The 12,886-nt window shown below is 41.3% G+C and overlaps 1 protein-coding gene across 1 annotated transcript in view; it reads left to right on the top strand.

Annotated features, from left to right (window-relative positions):
* LOC139726794 (G protein-coupled receptor kinase 6-like) overlaps nucleotides 1-12,886 on the top strand; it is a 120,580-nt gene that overhangs the window by 56,064 nt on the left and 51,630 nt on the right. Inside the window, exon 2 of the mRNA XM_071637786.1 lies at nucleotides 6,830-6,925. Coding sequence (XP_071493887.1) covers nucleotides 6,830-6,925 — 96 coding nt within the window. The remainder of the gene's footprint in view (nucleotides 1-6,829; nucleotides 6,926-12,886) is intronic.

The raw sequence follows: 12,886 nt of genomic DNA on the forward strand, positions 1-12,886 counted from the left end.
GAAGGTTCAGATACGAGTTTCTTCACTTTGTCTCCCTCTACAAGGGCACATTGGCGATGGGACATTTAGAACTCTGCTCCGATTTAATTTACTGTATACACCGAATATTTCGCGAGGTTTTTATTTTCGTGAATTTCGCGAGTTAGGTGCTATTCGCGAAATTAAAGACACGCGAAAATATTGACTCTGATCCTGATGTGAATATGACGTTTGTGTGTACATTTCTCCATTCAGTACAGGACTCCACGATCGCAAATTTAACCACTCGCGAAATCGTCAGGAATTCCCGATTCGCGAAAATTTAGACTCGCGAAATATATGGCTTATACAGTGCCCTTTTCATTTGGGTATGGACATGAGGTAAGTAGCCCCTTTAAGTCTTTTGTCACCATCAGTGGCCATCGTGTCTTTGAGATAGTAGTAGATAGTAGTTACATAGACAGTTTGTGGGGATGACTCTGCAGAAATGAAGATGCTCCCTACGGATCAAATTTCAGAAAACGATCCATCGGGCCCATCTGTCGCATGTCTTCCTTGTTTTTTGTGGCATTCCCACATTTTGCATGCAGCAACATTCAAGGCCCCCTTCTGAGGGAAATAAAGAAGAAAAGGAGGAGGAGATACTGTAAAGATGTCTCCGGCAGACGCGATCTGGTGCAGTGAAAGCCACGTGCAACGAAGAATGTTGTACAGAAAAGTTGTCGTGGACCTGCCATTCCTTTCAACGCTGCCCACACCTCTGAGTCTTCTTCCCCTTGCCTGTCAACCAGCAACATACACTGTACTCACCCAGTGGTTAATTTATAAAGGCCATCCATACTAGAGGACATTCGATATCACTGTCCATGGAGCATGACAATAGTTTCGTTTACACGCAGTTGCCAAACTGAAAGTTTAGGTCGAAAACTTAACTCTCGATGATTAGCTTGTAGGTTAGCACCGTGTGGATACACTCGAAAGTTTATAGCAATGTTAAAGTTTAGTTGATGATTAGAACCACGAGACATCTTGGGGTTTACGCTCTCCCCACGAGCCACGGGGGGTCCCCAGTCGGAGTTTCGTTTCGTGTGGACACAATAATCAATGAGCTTGTGAGTTAGCGTGAACCTTGCGTCTCGTTCGCTGCGCTATTTTGTATGGGCACAAGGTCATCTAGCAAAGACTCTGCACTTCCGTTGTAATCATCAAGTGGGGCTCGCTCGTAAGTTGGAACTCAAAGTTTAGGTGTGCGTGTGAATCGGCGTCGTAAATTCACGAATGTAGCTAATCATTGACAGTTAAGTTTTCAACCTAAACTTTTACGTTTGGCTACTACATGTGAACATAACTGATATCACTGTTGCAGTCTTGAAATTAGTATTAGTCGGAGCTGCTTTGTATTGAAATGGTTGAAATATGGAATCCAGATTTGTTCTTTTACGTGGAATCGTTGGACCAGAAGTGATGCCAGATCAACAAAACTTGGCATCCAGCATGAAAAGGACAAAATAAGTTCATGCCTCATTAGCATGCCCTATCGGCACCCCCACATCTGTGCTACCTGTTTGTTTGTGTGTGACAGTGGGCTTTTGCCTGTAAACACTCTGCCGTGTTGGGTGCTCACATTTCGTGGTCACTAGGAGAGAAAAGTGAGAAGGGAGATATTGACTTATATGAGTAGATTGGAGATATATCTCTCTTGGTGAACATTCAGTTTGTGGGTAGACCCGGGAATGGCCTGTGGACAACCCTTTTAGTCCGTACCCACGGACTAGAAAGCTGCCTGTGAAAATAGCACTTTGTTTTGCTGTTGTCTTCTGTTTTCATGTGTTTGTTTCTGATGTGATTAATGAATCCAGTCAGAAAATAGCCCCCGCTGTTTGTGACTGGGAAGACACAAATAGAGCTCGTTCTCAGCCGAAAATCCCTCCTTGAAATAGCGATGGCCAGTTTCCAAATTAGGCGCGCTATTTCTGTCGTGTTTACACTGTGACAACATGTGCTGGCGTGCCTGCATTTTTTAATGCTACTCCGGAGCTGCCATCTGCATGCAGCCAGTGAGCCCTTCTGCGGTCGGCCGACACCTCTTGTTCGCTGGGGGGTGCAGTCCAAGGCAGTCCAAGGTTATAGTGTGCGTGATTCAGAAAACCATTTTGCCAGACTTATCACTGTTTTGAAGCGTGGGAGGCCCACTGTGTAGTCACTTCAATAGAAATCTGACACGATCTCTTTAGAAACATGTTTATCATCGTAATGATCATTATAAAGATAAGTAATAGTGGTAGAAGTAGTAGTGGTATTGATGATGATGATGTTGATAACGATAATGATCATGATATTGGTTAGGATGAAATCAAAGTAATGATTTGTTGTAGTAGCAGTAGAGATGACAATAAAACTAGTTAGAGCAGGTTTAATAACAGTAACTCATCCTGTATACACTGTTATTTTTAGCCTCAGTGTCAAAATCGTGAAAACAACATCTCGTGAAAATGTCCATGACCTGTTCATTCACGAAAATATCTGTACGCGAAAATAATAGTTTATACAGTGCCCTTGATAATGATGATATAATCTAACTCACCTAGTGTATGGGCTCGTGGGTGTAACGACAACTTTTTCAAAGTGTCCTGCTGTTTTCATGTTTGAGGTACACACATGTTCAACCAAGGGTTAATGGTGATGTTACAAAATAGAACAGAAAATCACATCCAAGCATGTGAGAGCAACCAGGCAGAGATTTGCACCCGGGACCCCCTGATGCGGTGCCTCCTCCACTGTACCACTGTGCTCACACCCATGAGCTTCTAACTCACCTGCATGGAGTCTGTGTCATGTGTCTTGTGTCAGAGTCAGTGTTAGTGTCAGTGTTGGCGTTATGTTGATTGTCCAAATACAATGTTTTGGGAAATGTTACCTGCTGGGCATGGTGTGGCCTCATCTCAACCCTGATGTCTCTGTGATGGCCTAATCCCTCCGTCTAATCCGCATGCTGATCCATGCAGATGGAACTAATCTTTCTCTGTGCTGTTCCAACCTGACATTACAGGCTTCCTGTGGTATCCTGCTGACATAAGCTGTGGTCACACTGGCAAAAGATCATCAAGTTTAAGGTCACAAACTTAAAGATCTTGAAGTCTTGCCAGTGGAACCACAAACTTCCCGCTAAACTTCTTATTAAACTTCCCTCTCAAACTAGAGGTATTTCCCAGACCTCCACTAATCTTCTCAATCTCCTCAGTCTTATGGCAGTGTAAATGCTAGCAACTGAAAGTTCGTAAAGTTTGTCATGTGACCAGTCCACCATCTGTTTGCGGGTGGTGCCTACAAAGTGCACTGCCATCGTGATATACAGGTGTTCATTGTTACGTCACAATCGCTAGCTGTTAGACGGCGTACTCTTTCCTCTTTCTTTGCGGGCGCACACTTAGTGACCCAAACTTTGAGAACTTGAAGATTGAAAAGTTTGGCCTCCAGTGTGGACGGACGACCAAAGATCAAGAAGACTTTGTGATCTTAAAGTTCTCTAACTAAGTTCTCAAACTAAGTTCTCAAACTTTCACCAACGTGACCGCCTGGGTATAGTTTTCGTCCATTCATGGTCGAGAACCCATTTCATTGCCCGCATTCACCGTAACATTTGCCCTGATACTAGGCTGGACTTACTGCTAATCTATCTGGGAGCTTGATTTTAACGTAAAACTCCAATCCTGTGCCTAAAATCTCTTGATCTGGATGGTTACATGAGACAAAAATGGGAAGCGAACACAATACTATTGTGTTCGCTTATAGGGATTAGACCAAAATTAAGTTTTAATCTCCAGCTACATTATCATCATTATCCTTGTCAGCATCATGAGTCACATGATCTTAATCACATAGCATGAAAAGAAAAGAAAAGTAAAAAGAAAGAAGATATTCTAAAGTGTGCAAACATGAAGGGATAACAAATAACTAGTGCCTAAGACCTGAACTGTTATTCCGGAGTATGTCAACCTGTTTCTTCCAAGGTTCTAGGCCCACCATTTCCCCCCCCCCCCCCACCACCCATCATCTTGATCCTCCTTGCAGGCAAACAAGATGTGTATGATATGAGTTTAGCATGACATCGTCTCTCAGTGGATGGATGTCTCTGCTGTTTCGGATATTTTCACTCACCCGCAGCCAGTCTCCCAGACGTGGTAAGCATGCTACCACATGGTTGGCCACCCCCCCCCCCTTTACACCTGTCTCTGGTGGAATGAGACAGACAAACAGATGAACTCTGATGGCATTGGGCCTCATTAATATCATTTTCTCTTTTTCTTTTTATAACTGAGATGCGTGAGGTGGTGATCAGAGACGGATATAATATGCAATGTATGTAGAATATCATTTTTGTGGTCTGTTGTATACTAATAAGGGAATGGTACTTACCACAGTAGATTTGCTGAACAAATGCTGGCGTGACTTTGTGCCATTGACCCCGATGATATTCAGAGCTATTTCAGTTGTTTGTTTGTGTGTGTGTGTGTGTGTGTGTGTGTGTGTGTGTGATTGGTTAGGATGTTGACTGATCATGTGTTATTCTGCTTCTTTGCAGAATAACACATGATCTTCAACTATAGACATATTTGGTATATATACCACTTCCTCACATTTTTTTTACCTGTATCTATAAGCTGCAGTTGCACTGGCAAAACTTCTTGAAGTTTAAGTTCTGGAAGTTTAAATGGCCAGTCTGAAAACTTCTTGGTGCAAGACTTCCTACTAAAACCTAGGAAAATCTCCCAATCCCGTGCCAATGTTCCTGAGGTGTGTGCACACGCAGCTGAAACTTTGTGACATTTTTCAAGTGACCAGTTCACTTCCTTTGTGCAGTGCCTCCGAAGCTGTCAGATGGCTTGCTCTCTCGTCTTCTTTCACATGCGCACCAGTGTCCTAATCTTGAAAAACTTAGTCAAGAACTGAAATTTCGAGAAGTTTGGTTGCCAGTGTGAACGGACGAGCAGACAGACTTTGCAAAGTGTTCTCGAAGTTTTTGCCAGCGTGATGGCCGCTGCTGCAGAGAAACAAAATAGTGAGAGTGTATGACAGCATCAATAATTTTGCAAGCTGGATGACAACAGTTAATCTCTATACCATACTGGCACACGGTGTTATTAAAGTGGAACATTACATTGCATGCACCGTAATATTCTGGTAGAGTATTTCATGCACTCTGAACTAGATCCATACTTCATGCAGGATAATACAAGGAGACAGTTTCACATGATACTTTTTCAACCTGAGACAGACAATACACATACACGCATCAAGGATATATGCAAAAGTGCTATGAATGTATGTACCAAGGTTGGAGATGTTACGCGATACTCCCAAGCACAGATGTTACATCCTACCGTTGCGAACCATGAATGAGATCTATTCACCAACATTTAACTGTTTAGATAATCATCACTGTAGAACACATTTGACTGTTAAAATTGTGTTTCATATGAAAACCTCCGTATCTCAGGACATTTCTGTATCAAATGCAAATGAGTTCAGGGAAACTGGAGTATAGGGAAAATACTTGATGTTTAGCGAGTTGAAGAACACGAGGGAGCGGCAAATTATGGAATAGAATCGAGCAAGATGAGATGAAAAAGACGAAGGGGGAGGGGAGAGTGAATGGATGTCATCCAAAGCAGTGAGAAGTGGTCAGGAGACCAACGATATCTCGTGAGAATAAGAGGAAACATACATGCAGATGGTTGAGATGATGATGATGATGACAATGATGAAACTGAGCTACGTTGTAGCGGGGAAAAAAAGGGCCAAAGTGGACTGATGGATGATAGATTCAGTCGGCGTGCTCCGCAGTGCCTTGAGGCGAGGTTAGCAAGTGCATCATTCTCCCCAGTGTGACTCTTTGTCTGCATCGCCATGGCAACACATGGATGCAGGAATTTCTCATCTCTATCCATCCTTGACGGAGTATTGTCGCAAAATGGGCAAACGCCATTTTTTAGTGCGTGCAATGTGCGGAGCAAAACATGATTACATGAGATGCTTCTACACAAAGGCCAACCCGAGCATAAAAGCAGAATGCGTGCGAAAAGCCTGACGATAATTGAACATCGGTGTGTGTGCTTGCTCAGACTTCATTTGCCGCATGTTTGTTTCTCTAACTTCGTGTTCCTTTCTCACATTGCATGTCTCTCATATTGAAGTTAACTTTCATCTCCCAAGCCAGTCAATGTATTTCAAAATTTATCAGAATTACATAACCCAGGTTGTTAGTTAGATTTTGGTGTTTACATAGATATGGTTATACTCCAACTTGGTGCACATATTTTTCACGTCATAGATGAAATGTTTTCAATGAGTTTGTGACTACAAAAGAATCAAAACTCTTTTCCAAGATCAGGGGTGCACAAGTCTGAAAGCAAATAATGGAACAGTACACAAGATAAGCATCTGGTCCAATCAAATAACCAACAAAACTTTTGATTTTTTACTTGTTTACATGTATTTTAATTTCAAAGCCATTTGTTGGATGAGTGTATTGCAACCTTTAAATGTTTAACAAGGTGATTTTTCACAATTTGTTTTTCATCCAAACGTGCTGGTGTGTTTTGAGAAAATGTCTCGACAAGAAGATTAGAGACAGCTGAAAAATTATTGGGTTCGATTTATTGTTGTTGTTGTTGTTGTCGAGTGTGGAAGAAAGTAGCAGCCAAGAAAGCCGTGATGGGAAATTTGATAAGAGACAGGAGTCACAAACAGAGCTAGCAAAGCATGGAGGCCGCGTTTTTCGTCGATAAAACACTTTGGAGGCTGGAGACTCATTCCCGTCTGTGTGTTATCATTCTCTCTTTACTTGCAGGTGGCGGTGGAAAACGCAAGGGCCGAAGTAAAAAGTGGCGTCAGATTCTCAAGTTTCCCCACATAACAGAGTGCCAACGACCGACAGAAAAGCTAGGTTTGTACTCGAGCCTCTCGCTCTTTTCTTTAATTTTTAAAAATGTCTTTTTCTTAAGGGGGAGGGACATCATCAGAGCCTTAGTGGCCCAGTTGGAAGAAAAATCAACAACATAGGTGCATGCAACATTATGCAATGAAAAAGTGTGAGAGTATGTTTACATTTCTTAGTGATGTTTAAAGAGATGGTATAGTAGTGGTTGAGGTGAGGATTCAGCTTTTAACTTTTTGCGAGAAACGTGGAAACCACTGCATGAAATGTTAAGGAACATACAATTCTAAGAGGAATTCAAGCTTTACAAAATGTATTTGATAAAGATTGGTGTTGAAGTGGCTAAGATATCTGAAAACAAAGCAATCCTAATAAAAGGTGGGTCCCCCACCTTTTATTAGGATCACTTTGTTTGGGATATCTCAGCCAATTTAAAACCGCTTTTCATCAAATAAACTTTGAAAACCTTGTAGAAATACATGCCCTTTCATATTTCATAAACAGGTTTCTCACTATCTCAACAACAAAAAAATCATCTTCAAACAAAAGTTGGAAACCTGAAGTCTAATCTTAAACAAAGCTGTATCATCCCTTTAAGAATGTTGCTTGATTTGAATAAAGTAGCGATTGAGAATTAAGTTTCTTTCAGTATCAGTATTAGTCGTTAAGTTAATGGCAAATTACAATGTCATCAAATTCTGCAAATGAGTCATGGCATTCAGAATATATCGTAGAATTTGAATTTAATCACCACTGTTGGTGTCATCATCAAGTTTGTGAAAATTTTCATCTTAAAGTACCCCAATGGATAGCCCACTAAATAGATACTGATCAACACTTTTTATGTCATCTGTACTTTTGTGATGAATTTGCATCTTAAAGTATTCAATTTAGTAAGAATCCACTATTATTAGACAGACAAACAAAATATGAAAGGATGGGTAAAACCTGTAAATTTGAGTACTTTGATGTCTAGAGGTCAATGAGAGCCAAAATCAGCTTTAATGTGACAGGAAATTGAACTGGTGTTGGCTTTGTGTTAAGTTCAAATTCAGCACAAAAGCAAAAAAAAAAAAAGGTTTTGCCAACTTTTAACAAGGAGCCATTCTATAACGCAAAGTGTGTAGATACGACAATGAGTCTGGTGTCTGAATATAACAGCCCTGGTGGTGGGTGCTCTGAAATGATTAGTAATGTTCGATGAGCGCAATTGTCGCCGACCTACTACATTATGCCGGGGCAAAGTTGGGAAATTTCACTTCTCTCCACAAACGGCCTTTGATAATCAAGAAGCCGTTGTATATTCACACATGAATTGTGCAGACTGCCAATGATGTATGCGTTTCCATGGCAAAGTGGCCATAAAAAAAAAAAAAGAAGAGAGATTGAGCGGGGCTCCTCAGGAATGATGAAATGCAGTTGCCGTGACGACAGGCATGCATGCCGTCCTTACACCTTATGATTGAAGCTCTTCAGAAGTTCTTATTTCAGCTTCAAAATGAGAGCTGAAAGGGCATTATTGCTGTTATTCAATGTTTACATGTAGTTTACACCCTCTGTTTCCCTAACAGGTATTTTGTGTGTGTGTGTGTGTGTGCAGATATTGAATGGAATACAACACTGTGTGTAGGAAGTATATTTTATCTGGTGTATTACATTTGGAACAAGGAAAAGTCAATGGAAGACACTAAAAATGCTATATCATAGGTCAGGAATAGGAGTTATCTTGTCTCGTTTGTTGGTAAGATGAGTTGCCATGCTGTCTTGTGATAAAGAATTGGTTCAGTTCAACAGCTTCCCGTCAAGTCCATCTCTGTTCACATTAATACCCCCCCCCCCCCCCCAACATAATGTTAGAATAGTGTGTGCAATGCCAGGAATAAAAGTAGCAGACTTCTAATGGAAGGCCAATAAAGTGATTTATGATCAGATGTTGTTTTTGTTTTCACAATCATAATTACACAATGAAACAATCCATTTTTTGACACTTTTGGAGGGAAACTTGTTAGTTATATACTTCAGAGGTGAGCAAGCAGATTTTGATTTGAAGGAAATTTTTATGTTTTTCCCCCCATGAAATTGGTACAAGTTTAGAACTTTTATTTTGTCTAATTTGTAAATTTTACAAGCATTCTGCTACATTTCAAAGACACGCACAAGAATATACTGAAGCATCAACTGAAATGACCTGAAGTATACTACCACACAGGTGGCTCCAAAGAGATTGGGTTGGGGCAGAACACATTTCACAGTACTTCTGAAATGTAAATCGCCCCGAAGAGAAAGAAAAGATAGGGGGGGGGGAGATGGGGGAGAAACACAAACGAACAAGAAAATTATGAGAAAATTAGAGTGCGCGACAAGGTGAGGATGAATGGATGAATAATGCATGACTCTGGGCAGAAGATACGTGCCTTAAAGTGAATCATCCTGTCACGCTACCCGTCTTCAGATTGCAGTCATCATCTCTCGAGGTAGCCAGCCGGGCACTGTGTGATAAAAGCACTCAAACTATTGCTCTGTGCATCCTGGTTGTAAATCACCGAGTGCATCCCGAGACGTGGTGGATAAACAGGGGCAGGATGGCGTGTATACATACACACACACACACACACACACACACACACACACACGGTGCACACAGCTGCATATAGATGTAACCCCCCCCCATTGCGCACACACATACACACATTGACTTTAAGTGCATGGATTGTAAGTGAGAGAGAGAGAGAGAGAGAGGAAGAGGAGGCGAGTAAGAGAAAGAGATGCGCTCACTGGGCAAGCCTCATCTCCTCATAGAGACGGGAGGTAGTAATGGATGCGAGCTGATCTCCAAGTCCGGCGGAATGCAATTCATCCGTAGCGAGCCCCAGCGCTCGGACGGGGTCTGATGGAGAGGGCGGGATGGCAACTTTTTTTAAGCGGCAGTCGGGGGAGGATTGCGTTCAAAAAGTCGGTGTGGGATAACGGCGGAATGATCATGTCATTTACATAATACACGTAACGTATGCAATATGACAGAATGTGCAGAAAGGGTCACTAGAAGCAAAAATTGAGATGTGGAGGTACAGATAGGGATTTGAGGTAAAGAGAAGTCGAGGAAAAGTTTGTGTGTTTAATTCTTTTGCATGTGTCATATCTCTGATATAGGATAGCGCTATTGTGTCTATTCCCATGACATGCAGGGCAAATAAAGAAAGATAGAATGTCTATATGATCAGTATTTGTGTTTATTCGCTCACACATACACACACACACACACACACACACCCACACATGTACACTTTTCTTTCAATAATCTTATTGAATTGATAAATGCACCCAAAGTCATTTGAGATAGAAATGGGAATGCAGAGTCAGGCAAGGACAATTTGAGAGTACTGTGGACTCTCGTAATAAAGAAGTCCTCGGGGCCTGCAGTTTTCTTTCGTTATATCAAAATTTCGTTATAACCGAACAAATAAACAATAAAAATACTTAGAGTGGATAACGTTGCGGCCCTAATTTTCACTTAGTTGTAATCGGAATTTTGTTACAGCTGTATTCGTTATAACGAGAGTGCACTATATCGGTAATATTAAGAATTTAGGTTTGAAATGTCGGCATAAGAAGAGGTAAGAGAGAAAGAATGAGGCGGGGGGTTGGAGGGTTGGAGGGGTGCTGTTCTTTATTCTGAAGGTTGGTTAGTCCAAAAATGAAAAAGGGTTCGTTAATCCGAACATTTGTGGCATTATTCCAAAGGTTTGTTATTCCGAAGGTTCGTTAATCCGAAAATGAAATATGATTCGCTATTCCGAAGGCTCGTTTATCCGAAAACGAAATAGGGTTCGTTATTCCGAAGGGTCGTTAATCCGAAAATGAAATTGGGTTTGTTATTCCGAAGCTTTATTGATCCGAAAATGAAATGGGTTCTGGAACTAACCTTCGGAACGACGAGCTTTGTTTCATATTCGGATTAACGAACCTTCAGAATAACAAACCTTATTTCATTTTTGGATTAATGAAACTTCGGAATAACAAACCTTATCACAATTTCGGATTAATGAACCTTCGGAATAAGGAACCTTCGGACTAAAGAACCTTTGGAATAACGAATCTTTGGAATAACGAACTGTAACCGGATTGAGAAGGGACCTAGAAGGAGACGATGGACACTGAAAGAGGAAGATGGAGAGACAGGGAGAGATAATGGGTGTGTTTATCAACTCACTTCTTGAATAGAATTAAGGTTTCCAGACAACTTGCAGGGAGGTTTTGGCAGTTGATAGATGCAAAGCTGTTTTGATTATGGAGTTGGAAATGCGTTTCTGAAACGCGGAAAAAACGTGCGATGGCAAACGCTGGTGTTTGAGACAGAAACGCGTTTCTGTAGAGTTGATGGAACGAAAGTCAGTTTGAAATGTGTTTATAGCTCTGACCTGCCCGCGCCAACCACTGCCAAGTACACATCTCCACTTCTCGGATCAAACTGCGCTATGGAGCTGTGCAGTGACGTGGTCTCCCAATTGACTCACGACACAAGTTATCAATAAATGCAACACCTTGAGAAACACGATCCGAAGGGCGTTAGCAAATGCACTTTGATAGTGGGTTTTGGAACATGTTTCAAATATGAGAAAGCAGCCATAGATACACTATACAGATTGATAAGACCTTAGGAGATGAGAAATAGAGGGAGATCAGTGAAGAAGGAGATATTGACCATCTTAATGAATCACAAAAACTAAATCTCACGAAAATGTTTGTGACCTCTTCATGAAAATGTCTGTATGGGAAAGCAACTTTTACAATATTGTGTATTATAATTATTTACGTCGATGTAGGGCAATTTGTCAGTTGCAATAAAAACATCTCGACGGAAGAATTTCATGAATTTGAAATATTATGTGTATAATATGTATGTACACTCACATTGAAACTAAAAGGGAGAAATTGAAAGAAAACAGGAAAGAGAGAGATATGTAATGAAAGCAAAAGAAAGGTGAAAGAAAAGATAGAATGGAGGGAAGAGAATGAGAGGAGAAGAAGGAGAAAGGGGGGGGGGAAGAGAGAAGATGATGTGAGCTGAATGAATCTATAGAGGATTGGGCCTCTGAGGGTGGCCAAGGTGTGTGCATCCATGGAGTCACCACGTGAGAAGTGATGACACCTGATGCGGTTGCCCACGGCAACAGACTCGGAGCTAGCCTGTGGCTCTGATTTTTTTGCTCCCCTCCCCGCATCCACAGCATCATTGTGATGTCACACCGAGTTGCTGCGGGGTGTCCCCCAACCCGAATTCTCCGCCAATATTCTGCACTCACAGACTTGTGCAAAATTCTGTCGTCTTGAGCAGTTTTTGCTAACCCTGCTTGTAACTCCCTCCATCTTTAAGTGACATAGGATGTATGAAAGGAAAATGCATGAATTCTAGCAGGGATCGTGGATTCTTAAAATCAGGTGTGTTTGCTATACCTGGTAAATTGGCATGGTACTAGAGCGGAAATATTATATATAAAACATTCTTTTTCGGTCAGGAGGCTGGTGAGCCATAGCCAGTTTAATAGAGTGTCATCATTTTCTTTTCCTTGTTGATTACAAAGTTTTAGTTCTGAGAAGAGGGCAGTATGCAAATGTAGTCAAATTCACGAACACACAATACACAAAATAGTATGGAGCTGTAATCCTGATACATGGTATAGAAATAGTGTTTACACTGAGGCCTTATATACCTAACCAAAGCATAGAGTGAGATTCATGTAGGAAACATTTGCTGCATCACTTTGTACGGAGTATATGTCCATGCCTGCTGCGGGACGGACAGGCATTCCATGAGAGATGATTAACAATACAATATTTATTGTTGGTTATCACCACCATCAGTGTGTTATGTCTATCACAGCACAGCAGTTGGCCGATGTCATGGGGAATGTGATATAACAGCAGGGCCTATATATGTCAAATAAAATGTGTGGATGGTTTTGCATTCGT

This window comes from Diadema antillarum, unplaced genomic scaffold (assembly GCF_040938485.1).
Source record: "Diadema antillarum isolate AM-2024a unplaced genomic scaffold, OU_Dant_1.0 seq00000098_RagTag, whole genome shotgun sequence".
NCBI classification, from domain to species: Eukaryota; Metazoa; Echinodermata; class Echinoidea; order Diadematoida; family Diadematidae; genus Diadema; species Diadema antillarum.